Genomic DNA, 26,739 nt, shown 5'->3' with positions numbered 1-26,739 from the left:
GATTTCCAACAAATCTGTTGCTCTCTCCATAGTACCGGAGAACGGCGTTTTAGTCATCTTGCCCATGAGGCACGGTTCGCAAGTACCAAGTGATTCATAATCAAGTGGTTCCAAAAGTCTATCAGTATGGAGTTTCTTCATGCGCTTTACACCGATATGACCTAAACGGCAGTGCCACAAATAAGTTGCACTATCATTATCAACTCTGCATCTTTTGGTTTCAACATTATGAATATGTGTGTTACTACTATCAAGATTCAATAAGAATAGACCACTCTTCAGGGGTGCATGACCATAAAAGATATTACTCATATAAATAGAACAACCATTATTCTCTGATTTAAATGAATAACCGTCTCGCATCAAACAAGATCCAGATATAATGTTCATGCTTAACGCTGGCACCAAATAACAATTATTTAGGTCTAATATTAATCCCGAAGGTAGATGTAGAGGTAGCGTGCCGACCGCGATCACATCGACTTTGGAACCGTTTCCCACGCGCATCGTCACCTCGTCCTTAGCCAATCTTCGCTTAATCCGTAGTCCCTGTTTCGAGTTGTAAATATTAGCAACAGAACCAGTATCAAATACCCAGGTGCTATTGCGAGCATTAGTAAGGTACACATCAATAACATGTATATCACATATACCTTTGTTCACCTTGCCATCCTTCTTATCCGCCAAATACTCGGGGCAGTTCCGCTTCCAGTGACCAGTCTGCTTGCAGTAGAAGCACTCAGTTTCAGGCTTAGGTCCAGACTTGGGTTTCTTCTCTTGAGAAGCAACTTGCTTGCTGTTCTTCTTGAAGTTCCCCTTCTTCTTCCCTTTGCCCTTTTTCTTGAAACTAGTGGTCTTGTTGACCATCAACACTTGATGCTCCTTTTTGATTTCTACCTCCGCAGCTTTCAGCATTGCGAAGAGCTCGGGAATAGTCTTATTCATCCCTTGCATATTATAGTTCATCACGAAGCTCTTGTAGCTTGGTGGCAGTGATTGGAGAATTCAGTCAATGACGCAATCATCTGGAAGATTAACTCCCATTTGAATCAAGTGATTATTATACCCAGACATTTTGAGTATATGCTCACTGACAGAACTGTTCTCCTCCATTTTGCAGCTATAGAACTTATTGGAGACTTCATATCTCTCAATCCGGGCATTTGCTTGAAATATTAACTTCAACTCCTGGAACATCTCATATGCTCCATGACGTTCAAAACGTCGTTGAAGTCCCGGTTCTAAGCCGTAAAGCATGGCACACTGAACTATCGAGTAGTCATCAGCTTTGCTCTGCCAGACGTTCACAACATCTGGTGTTGCTCCAACAGCAGGCCTGGCACCCAGCGGTGCTTCCAGGACGTAATTCTTCTGTGCAGCAATGAGGATAATCCTCAAGTTACGGACCCAGTCCGTGTAATTGCTACCATCATCTTTCAACTTTGCTTTCTCAAGGAACGCATTAAAATTCAATGAAACAACAGCACGGGCCATTTATCTACGATCATACATAAACAAGCAAGATACTATCAGGTACTAAGTTCATGATAAATTTAGTTTCAGTTAATCATATTACTTAAAGAACTCCCACTTAGATAGACATCCCTCTAATCATCTAAGTGATTACGTGATCCAAATCAACTAAACCATGTCCGATCATCACGTGAGATGGAGTAGTTTCATTGGTGAACATCACTATGTTGATCATATCTACTATATGATTCACGCTCGACCTTTCGGTCTCCGTGTTCCGAGGCCATATCTGTATATGCTTGGCTCGTCAAGTATAACCTGAGTATTCCGTGTGTGCAACTGTTTTGCACCCGTTGTATTTGAACGTAGAGCCTATCACACCCGATCATCACGTGGTGTCTCAGCACGAAGAACTTTCGCAACGGTGCATACTCAGGGAGAACACTTGTTGATAATTTAGTGAGAGATCATCTTATAATGCTACCGTCAATCAAAGCAAGATAAGATGCATAAAAGATAAACATCACATGCAATCAATATAAGTGATATGATATGGCCATCATCATCTTGTGCTTGTGATCTCCATCTCCGAAGCACCGTCATGATCACCATCGTCACCGGCGCGACACCTTGATCTCCATCGTAGCATCGTTGTCGTCTCGCCAATCTTATGCTTCCACGACTATCGCTACCGCTTAGTGATAAAGTAAAGCATTACAGCGCGATTGCATTGCATACAATAAAGCGACAACCATATGGCTCCTGCCAGTTGCCGATAACTCGGTTACAAAACATGATCATCTCATACAATAAAATTTAGCATCATGTCTTGACCATATCACATCACAACATGCCCTGCAAAAACAAGTTAGACGTCCTCTACTTTGTTGTTGCATGTTTTACTTGGCTGCTACGGGCTTAAGCAAGAACCAATCTTACCTACGCATCAAAACCACAACGATAGTTTGTCAAGTTGGTGTTGTTTTAACCTTCGCAAGGACCGGGCGTAGCCGCACTCGGTTCAACTAAAGTTGGAGAAACTGTCACCCGCAAGCCACCTATGTGCAAAGCACGTCGGGAGAACCGGTCTCGCGTAAGCGTACGCGTAATGTCGGTCCGGCCCGCTTCGTCCAACAATACCGCCGAACCAAAGAATGACATGCTGGTAAGCAGTATGACTTATATCGCCCACAACTCACTTGTGTTCTACTCGTGCATATAACATCAACATATAAAACCTAGGCTCGGATGCCACTATTGGGTTTCGTAGTAATTTCAAAAAAATTCCTACGCTCACGCAAGATCATGGTGATGCATAGCAACGAGAGGGGAGAGTATGATCTACGTACCCTTGTAGATCGACAACGGAAGCGTTTGGTTGATGTAGTCGTACGTCTCCACGGCCCGACCGATCAAGCACCGAAACTACGGCACCTCCGAGTTCTAGCACACGTTCAGCTCGATGACGATCCCCGGACTCCGATCCAGCAAAGTGTCGGGGAAGAGTTCCGTCAGCACGACGGCGTGGTGACGATCTTGATGTACTACCGTCGCAGGGCTTCGCCTAAGCACCGCTACAATATTATCGAGGACTATGGTGGAAGGGGGCACCGCACACGGCTAAGAATATGATCATGTGGATCAACTTGTGTCTCTAGGGGTGCCCCTGCCTCCGTATATAAAGGTTCAAGGGAGGGGGGCCGGCCGGCCAAGGTGTGGCGCGCCAGGAGGAGAAGGAGTAGGACTCCCCCCCTTTCCTAGTTGGAATAGGATTCGTGGAGGGGGGGGGGAAGAGGAGAGAGAGGAGGAAGGGGGGCCGGCCCCCTCTCCTTGTCCAATTCGGACCAAGGGGGGGAGGGGCGCGCGGCCCATCTCTGGCCACCTCTCCTCTCTTCCACTAAGGCCCACTAAGGCCCATATACCTCCCGGGGGGTTGCGGTAACCTCCTGGTACTCCGGTAAAATCCCGATTTCACCCGGAACACTTCCGATATCCAAACATAGGCTTCCAATATATCAATCTTTATGTCTCGACCATTTCGAGACTCCTCGTCATGTCCGTGATCACATCCGGGACTCCGAATAACCTTCGGTACATCAAAATGCATAAACTCATAATATAACTGTCATCGTAACCTTAAGCGTGCGGACCCTACGAGTTCGAGAACAATGTAGACATGACCGAGACACGTCTCCGGTCAATAACCAATAGCAGAACCTGGATGCTCATATTGTCTCCTACATATTCTACGAAGATCTTTTATCGGTCAGACCGCATAACAACATACGTTGTTCCCTTTGTCATCGGTATGTTACTTGCCCGAGATTCGATCGTCGGTATCCTATACCTAGTTCAATCTCGTTACCGGCAAGTCTCTTTACTCGTTCTGTAATACATCATCCCGCAACTAACTCATTAGTTGCAATGCTTGCAAGGCTTAAGTGATGTGCATTACCGAGAGGGCCCAGAGATACCTCTCCGACAATCGGAGTGACAAATCCTAATCTCGAAATACACCAACCCAACATGTACCTTTGGAGACACCTGTAGAGCTCCTTTATAATCACCCAGTTACGTTGTGACGTTTGGTAGCACACAAAGTGTTCCTCTGGCAAACGGGAGTTGCATAATCTCATAGTCATAGGAACATGTATAAGTCATGAAGAAAGCAATAGCAACATACTAAACGATCGGGTGCTAAGCTAATGGAATGGGTCATGTCAATCAGATCATTCAACTAATGATGTGATCCCGTTAATCAAATAACAACTCTTTGTCCATGGTTAGGAAACATAACCATCTTTGATTAACGAGCTAGTCAAGTAGAGGCATACTAGTGACACTCTGTTTGTCTATGTATTCACACATGTATTATGTTTCCAGTTAATACAATTCTAGCATGAATAATAAACTTTTATCATGATATAAGGAAATAAATAATAACTTTATTATTGCCTCTAGGGCATATTTCCTTCAATCCATGCCCCTCAAATTTTGGGACGAGGCTTTTCTTGCCGCTGTTCACATCATCAACATGCTTCCTAGTCGTGTCATTAATCATGAAACTCCGGTAGAAAGGCTCCTTCACATCAAACCCGATTATACATCACTTCGTGTCTTTGGGTGTGCATGTTGGCCAAACCTTAGACCCTACAACAATCGTAAAGTTATGTTTTGCTCGAAACAGTGTGTCTTCTTGGGATATAGCCCTCAACATAAAGGAGTTAAGTGCATTGATGTCTCCACTGGATGAGTATATATCTCTAGAGATATCGTGTTTGACGAGACAAAATTTCCCTTTGCTGATCTACATCCAAACGCCGGTGCTCTTCTTCGCCAAGAAATTCTCCTTTTGCCATCACATCTAGTAGGTGCCTCTGGGGAAGATAACTGTAATGATCACATGCCAACTACTCCTCATAACAGTTTGCTTAAGCTATGTGATGATGCAGGACAAAACAGTGAAGCCAATGGTGGTCATGGTGATGAAAACGGTGAAGAAACGGCTCCAAACGAGCCATATTTCATGTGCAGGCCCTTGGGGAACATATCTTCCTCGGGATCCGAGCCGCACCAGTCCTGCAGGCGATCTCCTTCGGGATTGACGTCCTCTGCACCTGCGCCTGACAACGACACGCCCGACAGCGCTCTGGTCGCCCGCCCTGACTCGGCAGCGCGCCACGCCTCCGACCAATCAGCGGGCGCTGATGGCCCGCGCCAATCTCCGGGCCCCACGCGGCAGCTGACGAGCCGCTTCCCCGATCCGCCCACGTGCTACGCGCGGCGCCCGCGTCAGCCAACCGGCTCAGGGTCCCGTGCGGTGGACCACCCAATCCACCCGACAGGCGCTGGATCTCGCATGGATCCCGGTGACGCTCCTAGTGGGGGCGAATCTCCTGCTGCGGGAGGATCTTCTGTGGCGGATGGCGCCCCGTCATCACACGATGAAGCCGCAGAAAATCCTGCCTCCTCGTCAGACCGCAGAGTATCTGCCTCGGGATCACCAGGGGATGCTGCTGTGGATTTTTCTGCTGCAGACCCCGGATCTTCTGTGCAGCAAACTGCTGCTGCTTCACCATCCATGCCACGCACACGTCTACAAAAAGGGGGTATTGCAACCTGTCAATTATAAAAAGGTACTTAAGTTTGGCTTAGCCTGCTCTACAGGTGAACCACAAACGCTTGATGAGGCAAAGTGGAAGCAAGCTATGGAAGAAGAGTACAGAGCACTCCAGAAAAACAAGACATGGCACCTAGTTCCTCCACGGCAAGGTAAAAATCTCATTGATTGCAAGTGGGTATTCAGAATAAGAAGGAAGTCTGATGGAACTATTGATCGGTATAAGGATAGACTTGTTGCCAAAGGATTTAAGCAACGGCATGGCATAGACTATGAGGACACCTTTAGTCCCGTTGTAAAAGCTGCCACCATTCATCTTGTTTTGTCTATTGCTGTTTCCAAGGGATGGAGTCTCAGACAGCTAGATGTTCAGAACGCGTTCCTTCATGGTGTTCTAGAAGAGGAAGTGTATATGAAGCAACCTCCTGGGTTTGAGAACAAAAACACACCTTTCCATGTTTGCAAGTTGGATAAAGCTTTGTATGGCCTTAAACAAGCTCCTAGGGCATGGTACTCCCGTCTCAGTAAAAAATTACAAGCACTTGGTTTTGTTCCTTCCAAGTCTGACACGTCACTGTTCATTTACAATAAGTGCAACACATCTATCTTTGTGCTCATCTATGTTGACGATATTATTGTTACAAGCTCATCAGATGAAGCAGTGACAGGACTGTTGAAAGATCTTAGTGCTGAATTTGCACTGAAGGATCTAGGAGACTTGCATTTTTTCCTAGGTATTGAGGTAAGGAAACAAGGAAGTGAACTTCACCTATCTCAGGAAAAATATGCTACTGATCTTGTAAGAAGAGCTGGGCTACAGGGATGCAAGTCATCACCAACACCAATGTCAAGTTCTGAAAAGATTTCTCTTACAGAGGGAGAACTCCTGAATCAGGAAGATAGCACCAAGTACAGAAGCTTAGTTGGTGCACTCCAGTACTTGACACTTACAAGACCATATATTTCTTTTGTTGTGAACAAAGTTTGTCAGTTTCTTCATGCTCCCACTACAGTTCATTGGACTGCTGCAAAACGGATAGTAAGATATGTCAAAGACACTGTTAATGTTGGTCTTACTTTCTCTAAGTCTACTTCAACTCTTGTCAGTGCATTCTCTGATTCTGACTGGGCAGGAGATATTGATGATAGGTGCTCTACTGGTGGTTTTGCAGTATTCTTTGGACCTAACCTAATATCTTGGTGTGCAAAGAAACAGGCTACAGTCTCAAGATCAAGTACAGAAGCAGAATACAAGGCTTTGGCTAATGCAACAGCAGAAATTATCTGGGTTCAATCCATGCTCAGAGAACTTGGAATAAAACATACTCAAGCTCCATGTCTTTGGTGTGACAATCTTGGTGCCACTTATTTGTCTGCAAATCCTGCGTTTCATGCAAGAACAAAACATATTGAGATTGACTTCCACTTCGTTCGAGAAAGGGTTGCTAGCAGGAAGCTTGAGATCCGGTTTCTGCATTCCAGAGATCAAGTTGCAGATGGCTTCACCAAGGCATTGCCTACAAGGAGTTTTGAAGAATTCAAACGTAATCTCAACTTAACAAAGTTGTGATTATGGAAGGGTGTTAAACATATAAGGTTCAGGTTCAGCGCATATAGTGCAACGTTGTAATGTGGTAGATCTCTTGGAGATATTCTGGTAGTTTGTTGGCCTAGATAACTAGCTTAACCGCGGCTAACTCTATCTCTCTCTTTCTTCTTCTCCAAGATGTATTCTATCTCCTGTATGCGCTACAGGGATCTACGCCCTGCCTATAGACACGAACCACGTCCCCTCGTACCGAGGCAAGACGTTTATCGCATCTTTACAGGTTCTACTCACTTCAGTGTGAAAGAGGCAAAGGCACCCGCCGACCTGCTATGTCAGATAGTGCTTGAGCCCACTGTTCTTCTCCCTGTCGATCGATGGCAATGGAATAGTCCTAAATTTCTCGTCTGATAGGGAGAAGGAGATCAATGTCTCTTTAGATGGGGACTCGAGGTCTTGGCCAACTAATGAATACTAGACATCAACCCGTGCGTCTGCACGGGATAGTTATTTAGAATTTTAGACGATAGCTCAGTAGAACAATTTGAAAAGGTATTTGTTTTATTTATAAAAAGAACTAACTACAAATTAAGATACTGTTTATCCAGCTCTTGAATGTTTATTATTTATTAAGAAGAGCAATTTTTTCATGTAACCATGTACACAGATAACATTTGGATTTATTTAGTGGTATGATAGTATTGCATTTATTACCCCGGATAATATGGATAGTTCTTTGACATGTGCCGAAAGGTCATGTAGAAACCAAAATGTCAAAACATTATTTTCATATACTTTTGAAGAAGTTTCTCCATTTGTTAACACTCTGAAGTATATTAAATATATAAATTATTTTGCAGAAAAATGAAATCATACATTTGGTAATGTTTCAAAACGAAATACAATCGCGCGAATGAATAATATTCAGATGTTTCCTAACAACCACAAACTGAACTGCACACAGCATTCTCAAATATAGGTCATAACTAATGATGGAAGTGACAGCAAGATGTTGTATATATAATCATGTCATTCTAAGAAACAGCAAAATAAACATGAGGCCTTGAGTTGTTAGCATTTTCTTAAGATCATGAACACATAGTTTCTAGGTGCATACTCATTCTGTATTATCCAAGTGGAATCGCTGAAAGGTGGTTCGTCATAACATCACAAGCACAATGCAGTCAGCGTACCTTTCGTCCAATTTTTTTAACTTACATCAAATTATGTAGCTCCTGCAGTTATAACTTTGAAAACAATAAAGTACAGAAGACATCGAATTTTCTACAATTATTAAAACTTTTACTACAAAGTACAAATTTAAACCAAACTTAATAAGTAGCATATATTTCCTGTCTCCACTGGTTTCAGCCACTGTAGAACAACAAAACTTATAAGAGATTAGACCATCAACTACACTGAACAAATTATAATCTGGAACATCCACTCCAAATTCAGAAAAGCAATTATGAGGCACACACGTACTGGTTTGTCAGTCCATGATTGTTTCACCTGTGGGTTTCATCCAAAATGCATGAAAAATTGGGGTTTGTTCATTGACCAACAAAAAGCCATATATAACTAAAAAATATATGATCACAGCAAGGGTAGAATTGGTATCATCTACGCTAGAAGTTTTCAGTCCAAATGGCAATTCCAGTATTTCTGAGCAAAGGTAATATATCTGAAAGACTATTTTTATTTATTGTAAGCTACATCTCCACTTATATATAATTTGCAGCGGTTTTTGGACAAACAACCGTACTAAAGTATGAAGAAGCTCCTTATAAAAAGAGTCTAAAGAAGCTAAAAAAAATGTTGACTGAGCTATCAGCATGGACACATATTGAATCAAGTACTCCCTCCGTTTTTATTTAGCCTGCATATTAGGTTTGACCGAAGTCAAACTTTGTAAAGTTTGACCAAGTTTATAGAAAAATATATAAACATTTACCATAACAAATCTATATGATGTGAAAGTACATTCAATAATGAATCTAGTGGTATTGATCTTTTATTGTATATGTTAATATTTTTGTTTATAAACTTAGTCAAAGTTTACAAAGCTTGACTTTGACCAAAACTAATATGCGGACTAAATAAAAACAGAGGGAGTAGAATAAAAGGAGAAATTTCTCCTACAACATGCACTTGGCTACATGTGCAGATTGTAGCACAACATACGCGTGGTTTTTACATTTGGAGGATCAGATCTATTCTACATGTATCAAAAGAGTCCACTTGATTGGTGTGTCATTGTCCAGTCACAGTCCATGATGCACATATAAAAAAAAGGAAGCAACGCCCATGTGCTATTGTGCTGTACGATTTTTCTGAAATATCATATATATGTATTCTAAAGAATCAAGAAAGTGTTCTTGGCAAACAAATGAATCATGAAAGTATGAACACAAAAATTTGCATTTGATGCTTATACACACACACACACACACAGTTACTTCTTGAGTTGATCGAGAGAGAGAGTGTACGTGTGTATTTAGCCCCAGAAAAAAACGAAATTTTCCAGCCATTGATTGCTCGAACTCGTGTGAAATAGAAAATCAGTAAGAGCTACCACGAAGCATGCCTCTGCTTAAAATATGGCCAAACATACAATTAAAATAAAAGTGATTACCTGGAATTAACTCAAGGCCGCTGAAAAAATTCTCTTGAACTATGCGTGACTTGTTAAACATATAGCAGATTGCCCATATAGATTGCCCATATACTCCTGTATGAAAGTGAGAGAACATGAAAAGGTGTCAGCAAGCCGTGAATTAGCAATCCATGAGTTATTAAGAAGATAATTCTGCCACAACCCTAATATACATGATATGCAGATTAGATAAACAAAGAGCCTATGCTGTAAATAGCTGATCTGCCTAATCACGCTGATGGCAGTTGCTGCACTGGTGGCATGTGGAACTTAATTGGGCTGCTGGCGGCCGCGTTCAGCAACATGGTTGACGGACTTACGGTTGATCTAGGAGCCAACTATGGACCTGGTACATGATAGCTAGCATACCATTAATAGATCGGGCCCCAACTGTGCTGCGGCAACATGAAGAGAGGGCATGTATGTTTCCTGCGCAGCAAACAGAGCGATCTTTAGAAAGCAGACCGAGCTCCGAGATATTGCGATCATCGGCTTGGATCAGGACATTGGGCTTGGAGATATGCATCTAACGTCATGTATTTTTTGTTAATTTGATCGGATGTACTTTTCTTTTAAAGATTCCTCCAATCTGAGAGAGAAACTGATATGTTGGAAGAGAAACATGAGAGTGTGAGAGAGAGACTATGATTGCTTCAGGTGGCTGGTTACATGGATGCGATTGGAAAAAGGATATATTAGTAAAAGTGGTGTTAGAGCCGAGTAGCAGGTTCGATGATACATTAGTTGTCTGCCCCAATATGGCATCAATGACACAAAGTTGTTGCTATGGCGGGGCAGAGGTGACTTCTCTATGTTGGACTGGCTGGGTCAAAATATTATGAAAGATGACAACATGAGAGATCTACGATCAATATTGCTTTCTTCAGGAGAAATCATGAAGGAGCACATGAGTAATTTAACATACGAAGAATACAATGCAGCAACAATCGAATCATATAACCTGTGTACCATTTGCCGCTGATGAAAGCCTTGAGATGTTGCCGTCAGCAAAATCACGCATCACAGGCTTCTAGACATCCTCTCATCCTTCCTGTAATTCTTAGCATGACGTACCTAGTGTAGTCGATCTGTTGCTAATTTGCTATCCTTCCATTCTCAACCTCTGCATACAAGATATTTCTGTCCTACGTCTGAAAACATATGAATTGTTTTTATTTAGAGGACCATAGAATGCCTACCAGTGCTGTTGCATGCAACACATTATTATGTACCCAGAAATTGGCCACGCATCACAATCTACCAAACAGCTGTAAATTATCTCTTGTTGGTTCTGGCAGTAGTATTTGCAGCACTGGTTGGTTTCTCTGCCTCTTCAAATCCATGAGTGGGCAACTTCAGATTCCTTTGTCATGTAAGTATCACGAACTACATAGAGTTAGTGGTCAAGTAAGAGTTTGAATAATTAAGGTTTGGCAGCCTTGATCAATTATTAGTAAAAGACCTATTTTCAACAGCTACTTGGAAGTAAAAAACAATTGTAATTGTAAGAGGGTGCATAACTGGATCTGCAGCAAAAAAGGGATGGACTGAATCTGGAGCAAAAGGGGCATGGACTGGACCTGCAGCAAAAGGGACATGGACGTCTCCTCTTTGATCAGAGAGCCATGGACAAAGCTAGCGTAGATGCGTACAACGGAAGACATCACCGAGGATTCCGTTGGATGCCTCCGTTAAAACAAACAAAGGGAGATATGATTCGCACGCGGCAGAGGCAAGATAATCCATAACAACTCAGCAGAGGGGCTGTCCTGACGCCGGCAGTGACGATCATTCGTAAGAACTCGGCAGAGCATGAAGATCCTGAGGAGGTGCATGAAAACCCTTTGTCGTAAGAGAATGCGGCGGACATTGATATTCTGTTCAGAACTTCTACCTGAAACTATTTGTGCATGGTCTCCTGCTAGGGGCTTCTAGACTTGCTAATCCGCCGCTGCAGCCCTGGTAGTTCCAACACAGCAAGCTGATCGTCAGGCCTCAGTTGCGTCTGAGCTTGGGAGGAAGGGCGAAGCTGCAGTCTTCCCGTACTGGCTTGTACATATGCTTCTAGATTGAGCGAAACTGGACATCGTGGTGGAGAAGAAATAGGCATGCAGATGGGTCAAAGGGGATTGGGAGAACACGTATACTGTGTCGTGAGTCTTTTTTTAACGGAATTGTGTCGTGAGTATTTGACAAAGAAGAATCTATGTGTCTTGTTTTTAATTTGTTGCAACCTAGGATTTTCTTAGATGATTGGTGTCTGATTTTTAGTTTGTGACAACATAGGGATTACGGCTCATAAAATCTAATTTACGTGGAAATTTCTAGAAAGTCAAGAATTAGTATAGATAGGTATAGGTATAGGTATGGTCTGACTATATCTCATCTAGATATGAGATAATATTTCACATCTAAGTATGATATCAACACTGTTTGTGGCCTTTTTTGTTTGTTTGTTTGGTCAAAAAAATCTAAGTAGTGCACGTCGCAGAGCGACCATTCCGTGTGGTGGGCGTGTGCACGCTGTTACTTGGGTGCGTCGCAATCGAACTACACTAGAATGCAGTGTCGACGATACAGAACACTACAGTAGCATGCATGCTGATGCTGCGCTGTGCTACAATACATATCCTTTGTTTTTGCTATAAAGTAGAGCTAAACTTCTACATTATTTTTTCTTTCCAACAAGCACATTGGCCATGTGTTCGCTACAAGACAATGACAAGGTTACTTTTTCATGCTACTGTGACCGATGCAAATGGTCAGTACACATTTTTTTTTATCAAGCTTCATGCTAACTTATAACAAATTAACCAGGCAGACAAGCATAACAAATAATCCTGGCAATTGGATGTAATTTTTTTTGGCAAGCTATATGAAAATAAAAACAGGTAATTCGACACAAATTGAATTAAACTGACAACTTGAGTGTAATGTTTCTGGCAAGCTATATGAAATAAAAATGTTGGGTCCAGTTACGAGTCATGGGTGGACTTGCAACTCGGGCAAAAAAAAAGTATCCAGTTGCAACTTAGACATAGAAAAGGATCAGGCCTAGTTGCGAGTCATGGTTGACTTGCAACTACAACAAAAGAAGATCAAGGGACCCAGTTGTTAATCGATGGTTGTCTTGCAACTGGGACAAAACAAGGGCGTACCCAGTTGCGAGTCGATGATTGACTTGAAACTAAAACAAAAAAGTCAACCGCTAGTTGCGAGTCGGTGATGGACTTGCAACCGAGGCGCGTATTCAAATTCTGTTTATCAATAAAAAATGATCAAGTGCCCACTTGCATGTCAATGATGGAGTTGTTATTGAAAAAGAAAATTGCCGGCCTAGTTGCGAGTCGATAGTGGATTTGCAACTAGAGAAAAGAAAGATCGAACCGAGTTGCAGGTGGATGGTGGGCTTGCAATTGGGTGAAAAATATTGGGTCCAATTGCGAGTCATGAGTGGACTTGCAATTGGGCAAACAAGATTAAGAACCCAGATGCATGTCAATGGTGGACTTGCATCTAGGACAAAAAAAGGTTGGGCATAGTTGCGAGTCAATGATTGACTTGCAACTACAACCAAATAAAAGATCAAGGGGCCTAGTTACAAGTTGATGGTTGACTTGCAACTGGAACCAAAAAAGTCAATCCCTAGTTGCAAGATGGTGCTGGACAAGCAACAAAGGCGCGTATTCACAAATGGTTCGACAATAGAAATGTTTATCAAATAAAATGCCCGCTTGCATCTCAATGGTGGACTTGCAACTGGAAAAGAAAATTATGGTCCTAGTTGTGAGTCGATAGTGTATTTGCGATTGGATAAAAATATGGTTGAACCCAGTTGCAAGTCAATGGTGGACTTGCAATTGGGTCAGAAAAATCTCACGGCCAGTTGCGAGTCATGAGTGAACTTATAACTCGGACAAAACAAAAAATTAAGAACCTAGTTGCATGTCAATGATGGACTTGCAACTGGGACGAAAAAAGGGCCAGACCCAGTTGCAAGTCGATTGTTGACTTGCAGCTACAACTAAAAACGATCAAAGATTGTCCAGCAAACTGGAATAAAACAAGGGTGTGTCCAGTTGCGTGTTGATGATTAACTTGCAACTGGAACCAACAAAAATCATGAACATTAAAAAATATAAATAGGACAAAAAAATAAAAAGAGAAAAATGAACAAAAAAACAATGGTTGGAAGCTTCTCCCAAAAACCGGTACTTCATTGGTTAGCTCATTCACACACATACGCTCCAGGGAGACAAAAACCAAACAACTGACAGGAAGCTCTTACAAAGGACACACAATGACTGACACACTTTCCTCTCCCCCAAAAAATAACAATTTACGCTTTCTCCTGGCTGAAAGCCCACAAAGCACAAAAACAGGGGACCCATATAAGAAACAAAAAAAGCCTACAACCGTACAACGGGCAGGCAGGTGTACGCACTTCTTTTTTTGACGGTTAACGAAACCCACACAGCGACAACAACAAGAGGTGATCCTCAAAAAAAAAAAAGACAACAACAAGAGGCCACGAGCGACAAAAGGCCACAACTGCCCTGTGCGGACGAGCGACACAGTATACGGGCCGCCCCACCTCTTATGAACCTAACACGGGCCGCCGCGCGTGACAAACGTGACACGAGCGAGGGCGTATACGAGCCGAACAACCTGTACGAATCTTAAAAGACAAACAAGATCGAACGGTTATAAACTTAGATGTGAGATAGCTATTTCACATCTAAATGTGAAATAGCGAACCCGTATAAGTATAGGTATAGATATATGGATTTGCTATTTCACATCTAGATATGAAATAGCTATTTCACATCTAAGTCCAGAGTCGTTGGATCATTTGTCTTTAATATTTGTACAAAACGTGATGGTTTGGCCGGTGCGCTCGCTCGTTCAGCGTGTCTCGCGTGTAGCTCATGTTCAGGTTGTTGCTCGTACGAGGTTGGTCCGTTGTCGTTTTTTTTGTGATATTGGGCTGGTAGGCCGTTTTTGTCTATAGTCCAGTTACATTTCTCTCCAGCGCTTCACATCTAGTGTGCCTTTAGTTTTTTCCGCCATAGGCTGCGTTTTTCTATTTTCTTTTCAAAAGTATGTGCAACGAGTCAATTCTAGTTCTTCTCATTTTTGTACACTTTCATTTGACTCTTAGTATTTGTTTTTATTTGTTTCCTTTTTGTTTTATTTTTTCTATTTCATTATTTGCTTTCAATTATGAACCAGTTTTAAATTTGTGGTTTTTTTGTTTTTATTTTTCTTTTCTTCCTTTTACCTTTGTCCTTTCTTTCTTTCTTTATTTGTTTAAAATTCATGAACTTGTTTTCGCTCTGTCATATGTTCGCTTTGAATGTCGTGCAAATCTTGATCATGTGTTATTTTTGTCACGCGTGCTATGTGTCGCGTCGTGTGATTGATGCCTACTTGTCGACATGTTTGTGCATGCTTCTTTTGTTGGGCCGTTTTCGCCGTGGGGTCTCATTTTGGATTGTTTTGCTAATTCTCATCTAAATGAGAGTTAACAACGTTTCATCTAACTCATATATTTGTTAGATACACGTGTTTCTAAGTCGTGCTCGTTATCGTTGTGTCGTGTTTTCTATTTGTCCCCCGTGAAGCAGTGAGGCCTGATATAATATTCTTTTTAGTGGGCCGTTATTATATTTTGTGTATTGGTTTTTCTCTATGGGCTTAGTTTTTCTAGGGCCATGTGGCATTTTACCCCCTCTTTTGTTTTTTTGGTTTGACCATGTAGCTAGATTTTTTGTTTCAGATTTGCTAAATCCAATCTAGATGAATTTTTAGCTCATATATGTCTATAACTGTTCGATTTGTTTGCCTTAATGTTCGTACAAACCAAAACATGCGAGTCCATGTGAGCTCATCATTTTTTGTCGCGCGTCCTCTTGTCTTGTTTATTTTGTATCATCATGTTTTCACGTTTCATTTCACGTGGGCCCATATATGTCATCATTTGGGGGTTCGACGATGCAGCTTATCCTCATCTTCTCACTGATCGACCTTTGATCCCTATAATTTTTTCTGTGATTTATTTTTCATCCCAGTTATAGGTCCATCCTTGACATGCAACTGGCCTGTAGTTTGTTTCATCCTAGTTGCAAGTCAAACCTTGACTCGCAACCAGGCTCGTAGTTTCATAGTTGTCCCAGGTACAAGTCCACCGTCAACTCACAACTAGATTCATAGTTTTCCCAATTGCAAGCGCTCTATCTTCTTCCTTGCTTTTCGCTATTTATTTTTTGCGTAACGGGTTGTTGGCCTAGGCATGTTTGTCTTCGCTTTTGTCCCCTTGACTCGCCAATTGGGGTTTTACCATTTTATGTGCAAGTTGCAAGTCCACCCTCGACTCGCAACTGGAACCCGATTTTTTTATTCCAGTTACAAGTTCACCCTTGAATCGCAACTAGGGTCCGATCATTTTTTGTTGCAGTTGCAAGTACATCCTTGACTCACAACTGGGACCTGACAATTTTTTGTCCCACTTGCATGCCCACCTTCAACTCGCAAATAAGGCTCGACCTTTTTTCCTAGTTGCAAGGACCTAACGTTTTTTTGTCCCAGTTGCGAGTCCACCGCCGACTCGCAACTAGAGCTCAACCATTTTTCCTAGTTGCAAGCCCATCATCGACTCGTAAGTAGGGGCCGACCTTTTTTTCGTCCCAGTTGCACCCCCCTTGACTCGTAACTAGGACCTGACTTTTTTTGTCCGAGTTGCAAGTCCACTCTCAACTCGCAACTAGGGGTCCGCCTTTTTTGTCCAAGTTGCAAGTCCACCCTTGAGTCACAACTGGGCCCGACAATTTTTTTCGGTTGCAATTTCACTGTTGACTCGCAACTGGGGCCCGACATTTTTTTCCTCCTAATTACAAGTCCACCCTCAACTCGCAACTGAGGTTCGACCTTTTTTTGTCCCAGTTGGAAGTCCACCCTCGATTCGAGGCCCAACCTTTTTTGTCCTAGTTCCAGGTCCACTCTTGACTCACAAATAGAGCGAGACTTTTTTTTTCAAGTTGCAAGTCGACCCTCGACTCGCAACTCAGGCCCAACCTGTTTTGGCCAAGTTGCAAGTCCATCCTTGACTTTGCAACTGGGGAGCAAACTTTTTTTGTTCGAGTTGCAAGTCCATCCCCAACTCGCAACTAGGGTCCAACCTTTTCTGTCCGAGTTGCAAGTCCACCTTCGACTCGCAGCTGCGGCCCAATTTTTTTACAACCAGTTGCAAGTCCACCGTCGATTCGCAATTGGGGCCCGACCTTTTTGTGTCTCAGTTGCAAGTCCATCGTCAATTCGCAACTGGGCTCAACCTTTTTCTTGTTCCAGTTGCAAGTCTACCCTCAACTCGTAACTGGGGCCCAACTTTTTTTCTCCCCAGTAGCAACTCTAAACACAACTCGCAATTAGGGCCTAACCTTTTTAGTCCCAATTGCAAATCCACCCTCGACTTGCCACTGTGGGTTCGACTTTTTTTGTCCCAATTGCAAGTCCACTCTCAACGAAAAACAAACCGCAGATGAGCCGACTCAAGTAGCTAGGATATGATTTTGGTTTTGTTTTGTTCATGTTTTCTATTTTTTATTTTATTATTTTTCTTTATTGGTTTTTCTCTCCTTTTATTTTTTCTATTTTCAAAAATTGATCTCATTTTTTTCATTTTTTCTGATTATTTTCTTTTTTCATAAATTCACAAGATTCAATAAATGTTCCAAATTTCATAAATTTGTTCATTGTTCTAAAATTGTTCATGTTGATCAAATTTAAAATGTATATCAAAATGTGGGGCATGTTTATTGAAAAGAAAACTAATATTCTAGCGAGATTATCTCCATCGTAAGAAGAGAAGAACGCGAGCTGTCGTGTAGTGTAGAGTTGTAGTACGACTAGCAACAACAACGGAAAGTGTCGCGAGTTGCTGTGTAGTGCAGTGTATTCATGTAATATAGTAGTACAACTAGCATGGCCCACGCGGCGGCACGCCGCGCCCTTCCATACAGTATATCTGTACGGACTGTGTTTTTTTACTTATGGTAAATACTGTCGAGCCTAGGCTGATACAACTGTGTACATAGATTAGTTGGAAAAAGAAGTGCATTTGTTGTTCTGATGTGTGTTTCATGCTGCTAAGTGGAAAAATACACGTTGATGCGTGTGTGTGAAAATTTTAACATATGAAGGTAAGAGGGAATGAAATATTGTTTTCCCCGTACCCAAAATAAGGTTGATCCGACAACCATGTGTATTATGTAAAACACAAATTTCTAAATTTTTTTCTTTTGAGAGGAACAACTCAAATATTACACGCATGCAGTTTATATCCCGGTCTACCAAAATCACTATAAGACGTACCATACAACACATTAACGGTCTTGTACTTACAATCTTAAGATAATTTCCCTATAACTAAATTTCTAGTCTCGAAAGATGGACACCCACTGTTATCCTCAATCAAGAACTTGAGACCACTGCGTGAAATAACGCGTGATACCACAACATACAACTGTCCACGTGAAAATACTGGCCCTCGGAAATATACGCATATTTTAGACAAAGTCTGCCCTTGGCTCTTATTGATAGTCATAGCATAACATAACCTTATTGGAAATTGACATGGTCGAAGCGCTCCTTTATGAGAACCAGTGCATGCTCGTTTTGAAAAAAATGAATTTCCACAGCCTGAATTTTTATGTAAACACTCACACACATGTGTATTACGTATGTGCAAAAATTCATTAACCATGCTTTCATGCATGGCGTACAGAAAAGCGACAGAAACCTATTTCTAAACTGAGCCCTCTTGTTGTTGTTGGGGCGAAATTTTGCCTTTTTGTACGACCTATAGATCATGAAAATTTTAAATGATTCTTCACACTTGTGTGAGGAAAACATACAAGTTTCCGCGGATCTTCTTTCGTTTTTTTCTTACACTTTTGAGTATAATTTTTGATTATTTTTTCTTAAATACCGAGCTCCCTAGAGTTCAGGCGCCATTGGCATTTTCTGAGGAACCATACATTGTATGCAAAAGATAAAGAAAAAGGAACTTCATGGGGCATGCACGTGGTCCCGCCGGCAGCCCCGGCATGCACCACTATTCCCCTTTCAGATAAAACAATATTTATTTAACTTGCACGTATGTCAAGCATGGCAAACAATTTAACATATTTTATCAGTAACAATTTTTCACAAAAAAATAAAACTTATTGATAAAACAATACCAGAGAATTTAGCCGAAGAGTTAGGCAAGGAAACATCAGAATCCACACCACGCGAAGAACGAAAGCCATATAAAGAATCAGCTACAATAAGGGAAGAAACAAATAACTAATTAAATAATGAAATAAATAAAAGAAAGACCGGGACAACCCAATCCGAATCAAGAAAGGCAAGAAGCCAAACCCTCGTGTACTCACCAACAACACAATCAACAGGATGCTTTCCCAGTTGGATCTCTTGGCGCCGCCGACGCAAGTCAGCAGCAGAGGAACACTGACCTCGAACCCCTACACAGAGCATCCAGACTAATACCTTAAATACTTGATGTTAATGCATAAAATAATGAACAAAAGACAGACCAAATAGATTGGAGTAACCAATAGATGTAGAGCCAATGGCACGATGAACAGCAGGACGGCCCTCACGTAGAAAATTATCATCGGACAGAGGATCACCAACAGCAGCTCCCGATATGGATGCACCACGGCCTCGCAGATCATTATGCACAATAACTACCCCAAGAATTCCACGAGGACAACCCGGATGACGGAGCCACAGATTGGTACACCCAATAACTGAACTGTGAATTCTAGGAGACCACTCCGGCAAGATCTACCACGATCCATCTATGCACAGAGACCACAACGGGCGCGGCTAAGAGAAACAACACGGCGGAACACATATTTATACACTAACCGGAGCACCAAAGTTACGAAGCAAAATAGCATGAAACAACCGCAACCATCGAGAAGAGCGGCTTCCAGAATATACGGCAACGGCGGCACCGCCTGAGGATTGTAGAAACTGCACACGTGCCAACCAATGAATGTCAAACTGAACCACTTAAGGACGTGCCGGCAGCCACCCTAAAAGAACGCGTACAGAACCAAAAGCTAACACGCACACAACATCAGGAGACGTCCACACAAACAATGCATGCAGCCATGAAAAAGTACGCGAGGCAAATACAACCATGCATGTAACCCCCACATGCCACACACTGCCCTGCTGATTACATGCACGTGACCGACCGCATGCATGCAGCCAAAAATACAACTTGTGTTCAGAGAGACAAGACCTATATTTGACCAGGAACTAAACCAGAAGAAAATGCAGCACACACCCGAATAGTGTACACGCCCAGGTCCCAAACTAATCACACGTGTCAAGGCCTGATTAACCAGTTTGAACTGCATGAAAAAGTCAAAAAATCCTCAAAATTTGAACCGGTCTAGATTTAGTATATGTAGTATGCCATTGCGGTCGCCATTGTTGTCAGATACCTCCTACGTTTGTGCTGCTGCTCGTCCGGGAATAGGAAAAAAAGGGGGGAAATGCAGTTCGAAACTGCAAACGGAAACCAAGCCAACCAAATAAAATTGAATCAATTAACTGATAAAAATCAGGATATGTATAGTAATGAAAGGAGAAAGAGGAGGCCTCACCTCAATCTGTGCAACATAAACAGAAGATGTCTATAAGCAGACTCGCATGCACATAAAAATAAGAGGAGACAGGAATCGAAGTAAGGAAAGGAGATGAACCCGCAGGCAGCGGGCGAGGCTAGAAGCGCGTGGGCACGGCCAACGGCGCGTGGGCGGCGCTTGTTCCCTCAGGCCGTAGGCAGCCCGCTGGTGTGGGAGGGGCAGCGGCGCGTATGGTATGGGCGGCTCACGCGGAGGCCCAGGCGGCGGCGGCACGCACCAACAGTCGATGTTGTATAGCGCCCAGAAAAGATTGGTCGCCCCGCCGTCGTGCAGGATGCCAGGGGCGTGAGACGGCAGTGCGAAGCAGCTCCCCGGCAACGGCTTTTCTCGATGGAGCAGCTAGAACGGCGCAGCTCGATCAGGGCGTCCGAGGCAAGAGGCAGACCGGAGGAAACCTGGTAGGGTGGGGACGGCGATGCAGGATCTCGCTCGCCAGAGCAACAGCGACATCGACTGGACGCAGCTCCTGCCCCGTACGGGCCCTTGGTGGCGGCGACGGAGCCCCACTTTGCGGCCGCTCCCCGGGCGATCCCTAGTCCCTGTGCGGGTCCATTGATTGCATGCCCAGCGGCGTATTTATAGCCGGGCAATGGCTCCAGAAATTTCGCAGCAAGCTGCGTCGAGAAACATCGAGGACTTACGATTTTAGCGGCGATGGACTTTCATAGCACACGCAAATCTGCATGCAAACACGTCGTCCCATCACGTGTCCGGTTCACATGCAGTAGCCGAACAAATTAGGATCTCAACCAAGAAGGCAGTGCATGCAGCCGCAACTCTAGAATGAAGTAGCACATGCACGAAACGAACACGTCCACCCATGACAGGATCATGGGCAAAATCGCTAGGCACACCCAACGCAAAGCAAATCAGTTCAAAAAATTTATGCTGGGAAACTAAATACACAGTGAATTTGTACACCTCCCTATCCCAAATTAATACACGTGCCCACGAGCCACACACTTTGAAGTTGCTATCATCCAAGTGGTAAGCCGTGGGGGCGTAAACCTTGCCTGCAATAAAGGCTTGGGTTCTAGCAGCAACAAAACGAAGGGAAGCGAGCTGTCGTTCGTAGTAGTACGACGACTAGTAGCATTAGCAGGAGCAGCGACATCGGTAAGCCTGTTTGTAGTAGTATTAGCAGCATTAAGCAAGGGAGCAGCAACAGCGGCAAGCCTGGCCATGCGAACATGCTCTGGGTGGTCCTTTTTTTAGTCGTGCTTGGTGATTCTCAAAAAACAAAAATGACGCTGGGCTGGACAACAACAAAAATGGAAAACAACAAACAAGTGCTAAAAAAATCAACTAAGATGATGTCATATTAGATGTGAGGTATTATCTCACATCTAGATGTGACATAGACAGACCTATAGGTATATATAGATAGATGTCCTTGCGCTAAAACACTCGTTTCGTTCTGGTGAACCTAGCCCGGAGGTATTTCTCGGGCACTGCCCTTGGCAGGCCTCCAGGACCCTATGGAGTTGATCACGTAGACCTCACATCCGATGTTACTAGAGCCACAGTAGTAGATGTGCACAACTTTGTACTTCTTGGTGCGTGTGTCGTAGCCGAGCCCTAGGCTTTCGTAATACAGGCCATACGAGATATAGGCCATGTACCGGGTCTGGAAGCGCCGCCATTTGGCCGGTGGACGGGTTAAACACGTAGCGCGTCCCTGTGGAGACTGCATCAATGATGACAACGCCACGACACTGTTGCGTCAAGAGGCGTGGGACGAAGTTAGTCGGACTGATACAACGTGTAACATTGCATGGACAGGGCTCGCGTGTGCGGGCGCGGGGGACCTGCATGAGCGTGGTGCTGTCAGGGTGGGCCGGCGACCACGCCTGGATCTTCGGACGTCCATTGTTGCATGAGCTTGATTCCTGCAGGAGGAGGACCCTAGGGCCGCCTTGGCCGTTGGCTAGGCGAAGGTGGAGGTCTGCGAAGTCATCGGAGGCGAGCGTGGCGGCCCAGGCGCGAGAGAAGCAGCGGCACCTGTGCACGGACTTGGCCGGCAACCGCGCTAAGATGTCCTCGATGACATGGTCTGGGAGGATAGGGCTTAGCCCCGCGTCCAGCCCCGCCATGGGTGGGCCTCGCTGTCGGCATGTTGCTGGCCGGCCGGCGGCGTGTGGGTGTGAATTTAGAACAAATCGATCAACGTGTTGAGCCCGTACCTATGAGCACTTGTTCTCGGATCGTACTCCTACACGGTCTACTTGTCCGTGTAGGTCTCCTCGATCGAGTCCTCCAGATAAATACATGCACGGACGTGTGTTTTCTCTTGCGATCGAAAGTCGCTCTCTACGCGCACACGTGCCGAGTACTCTGTGTTCCACAAATCGAATCAAGCACAGGCAAAACAAGAGCCATGGGTAACGCCCAAGTCGGACCGACCAGGAACCTCGCCGATGCCGCGCGCTCCGTGCGGACGTTCAAGATCGACGGCTTCAGCTCGACTCCCACGGCCCCGGCCACGGTAGCCAGCGGTCACGACGAGTGCATCGTGGTATGGTCCAGGTGGAGCGTCGGCTGGCACGAGTGGGAGATCCGCTGCTACCCTGCGTCCTCGGTGTGCAGCATGTGGATGTCGCTCAAGCTCGTGCTCCTCGCCCATCCCGCCGCCACCGGAGACGTCGTCACTGCGCGCCTAGACTGCTGGCTCGTCGATCCCGCGGGTTTGGCCGAGCAGTCGGAGCCCAGGACGGTGTCCGCAGCCTTCCCGCGCCACTGCGGCGGCGAGTCGGCGCCGCTCGTGCTGGCGCACAGGCGCGACCTCGAGATCTCCGGCTACCTCCGGGGCGACGGCACCCTCACCGTGAAATGCGCCGTCACGGTGCTCCGGGAACAGCGCCCAGGCGTGGACGTGCCCGCGTCGCTTCCTGTGCCGGCCTCAGACCTGGACCGGCACCTAGGGGAGCTCCTGCGGAGCGGGACGGGATCCGACATCACGTTCGTTGTCTCCGGCGAAACGTTTGCCGCGCAGCGCACAAGGTCGTCCTGGCCGCGAGGTCACCGCTCTTCATGGCCGAGTTCTTCGGGGACGCGAGCGACAAGAAGTGCGCGCGGCGCCTGGAGGTCCACGGCATGGAGGCGGCGGAGTTCAAGGCCATGCTGCACTTCATCTACACCAACACGACACCGGAGCTCGACCGACACGACGGTGAGGAGTCGGTGGCGTTGACCTGTGGCCTCCTCGCGGCCGCGGACAGGTATGGGTTGGAAAGGCTCAAGCTGATCTGCTCGCAGAAGATCTCTGCTAGCGTTAGCGTCGGGACGGCGGCCACGATTCTGAATCTGGCGGAGCTGAACAACTGCCCACGGCTCAAGCCGAGGTGCGTTCGCAAACCTCTTTTTACAGGTGCAGGGATGTACCGGTGCTAAATCCATTCTTAAATTCTTTGAGATTGGTGCACGCTGTCTACATGCATATTAGTATTTCTTTGTATTCTGTTCAACATCATCATGTATGAAACATCTTGTCAACTCTTGTCAGCACTTTTTGTCAGTATGATGCATGCATGGCTCAGACATACTCTCCTCCTCTGGCCCCCATAACAAAGGTACCCATTTAAATTTTATTTGACATTTTTAACCGTTAATATCTTTTAAACCAAAATTACATATGTGAAATATTTTATATATTTGATCTCCGGGTGTCAAGACCTTTAGAACAAGATCAATTTTGGATAGATTTCAAATACATTTAATTTTCAACATTTCAGTTAACTTATTTCACTCTATATATTCGGTGTGAAACTGCTTATTTCAGTATTCGAAATTTATTTCACTCTATATATGGAACATATGAAACATGTTATTTCACTCTGTGTGAAACTGCTTATGTCAGTCAGATTTAAAAATAACATGTTTCACACATTTCAAAAAGTAGCTATTTTCATAGATCTCACTTAGTTCAAAAATCTAATTTCACTAATTTCATAGATTTTAATTACTGCAGAGAAATATGTGTTTGAATGATATTTTTTATATGAGTGAAATAGTTTTTTAATTGAAATATTATTTTTGTGAAAAATCCTTATTTATTTCTGTATATTGTAAGTGTAATGTGTTTTCTGAAACTAGTGAAATGAGCGGAATCTATCTTTTGTAACGAGTAAAATTACTTTTTGAAACAGGTGAAATATAGTATTTCAATTGACTGAATGTAATGTGTTTTCTGAAATAAGTGAAATTAGTTTCTTGAAACGAGTGAAACAAAGTTTAAAAATATTTTTTTTTGTGATGTGTGAAATAAGTTTTTTAAACGAGTGGAATATAGTACTTCAAATGAGTGAATCTAATGTGTTCTCTGAAATGAGTGAAGTAAGTTTTTTCAACTGAGTGAAATCAGTTGTTTGAAATAAATGAAATATTAGTTTGAGATAATAAAATAAATTTGTAAATGAGTGAAATCCGTATTTCAAATTAGTGAAATAATTTTTTTGGAATGAGTAAACTCTGTTTATTGAAATGAGTAAAATCCTATTTTTTGTAATGTGAAATTAATTGAACCAGTAAAAATTCAATCTAGCCAAATTGTATCCAAGACCGGTCTTGTTTTAAAGGTCTCATCACCCTGAATTCAAATGTACAAAAAAATTCATTAATGAAAATTTGGTTCATAAGCTGTTAACCATTCAAAATATGATCAGCAAATAAAATGCAACTACTTTGTTTGGGGGAGAGAACCTATGCGCCGTCCTTTTCCACCAAGTCACATCTAAAGCTGCCACGCATCTGACATGCACAGATGTATTCCTTTGTCTACTGCTTGTATTGCATAGTAAATTATTTTTACTTTATACACAAAAAGTTGGCACGAATCTCAAAGAAAGCAATTGAACGGCAGATTCTCCACCGGTAGCTCCCGGCTCCGGTAAAAAAACTTAGTCGGAGGTGCGTTGAGTTCATCGTTCAAACGCCGGCGATTCTTGGTGCCGTGTTAGCGACGGAGGGCTACAAGCAGCTGGAGGCGACCTGCCCTCGGGTGCTGGCTGACCTTCTCAAGGCTGCACGCGGGAGGAAGAATTGATGCATAGCTGGTGTTATGTGTAGTCTAGTACGGAGTAGCACTTAGTTAATTTGTGTCCTGTCATATTGTTCTAGTGCGTTACTCCTATGAGGCCTTAGCATGATAGATTTTTTGACTGTCTACTCTAATAAGTTATGTCCAACTCCGACGAGAGAGGGACGATGATGGCGGCGTGCCTTCGGCTTGCTTCAGTGCGTGCAGTCGTCACTAGGTGGTCTATAAATCTGGATATAATTTTCATTATTTTCGGTTTTCAGTGTACTGTCATGATTGAAGAAGAATAAATTGACAGTTTCCCGCAAAAAAGAAACTCAGATAGCCAATTCCATGCTGCGAATGAAAGTGCAGACTAGTTTTGCGGTGTTATAATTGTTGCATGGAAGATATTTTATTCATAAGATCATTTGATTCTATCTTCCGATTTTTCCTGGTTGTAGGGAAATGTTCGAATATGCAGGTTGGTGTTGGTTTTAATCCCACGTCGGCTGTGAGATAATCAAGGGAGACAAAACACGACATATAAAGATGGGGTGTCTTCTTTTAACAGGCTAGTCTTTTGAGAAAGAGGGCCTAAGGCCTCTCATAAGTCGGTGTTGCTCTTAGGTTGGGGCTAATGGACACATGTGGATCAGAAACGAAGATGTTAGCAGACTCGGGATTGTGTAACAGTTTGGATGAAATTTTGTGCATCATTCAGGTTTTCATGGGTCATTGGGCCCCCCTAAACGTCTGTGAGCTTGTCCGGGTGTGACCCTGGAAGGCGCTGGATGGCCTCTCATATTGCCTGCTGGGCAACCACACACCGCAAATCTAAAGTCTTAAATTCATGCAATTCATACATGTAGATCATATAGCACAATTTCATCACAATTCAACAATTCAACAGTGTAACAAAGCAAAATAAATCATAGTTCAATAATTCGGACATGCCAAAAAAACTCAAGTCCGAGCCATGTCTGCCCAATGTGATGATCACTCATCATACGCCATCTGTGCCACCTGCTTTGTTGCGGCAATGGCCCATTCGGCTTCCACTGTTGACACCGCCGCTCTTCCCGCCTCGTACTCCCTACGTTCGTTAATCTCCTTCTTCCTACCCTTAAGCCACTTCTTTGCTTCCGCATCCAAGAGTCTTCGTCCGCGAACATTATCCTGGAATCCTCCGTGTCTCGAGCTAGT

The 26,739-nt window shown here is 43.7% G+C and overlaps 1 protein-coding gene and 1 pseudogene across 1 annotated transcript; one reads left to right on the top strand and one right to left on the bottom strand.

Moving 5' to 3' along the window:
* Positions 1-21,348: 21,348 nt before the first annotated feature.
* Positions 21,349-22,612, bottom strand: LOC147961274 (putative F-box protein At1g33530). The gene is made up of 3 exons (XM_087533740.1): positions 22,328-22,612; positions 22,142-22,234; positions 21,349-21,363 (listed from the first exon to the last, which is right to left on the bottom strand). The coding sequence occupies exons 1-3, from the start codon at positions 22,610-22,612 to the stop codon at positions 21,349-21,351; spliced, it is 393 nt and encodes a 130-aa protein (XP_087389866.1).
* A 284-nt stretch (positions 22,613-22,896) lies between these two features.
* On the top strand, positions 22,897-25,560 carry LOC125519293 (BTB/POZ and MATH domain-containing protein 1-like; annotated as a pseudogene).
* The last annotated feature ends 1,179 nt before the right edge of the window (positions 25,561-26,739 follow it).

Source organism: Triticum urartu, chromosome 7A, assembly GCF_056163025.1.
Source record: "Triticum urartu cultivar PI428250 chromosome 7A, HENAU_Tu73, whole genome shotgun sequence".
In the NCBI taxonomy this organism is placed as follows: domain Eukaryota; kingdom Viridiplantae; phylum Streptophyta; class Magnoliopsida; order Poales; family Poaceae; genus Triticum; species Triticum urartu.
This window is presented reverse-complemented; position numbering and strand designations above follow the sequence as displayed.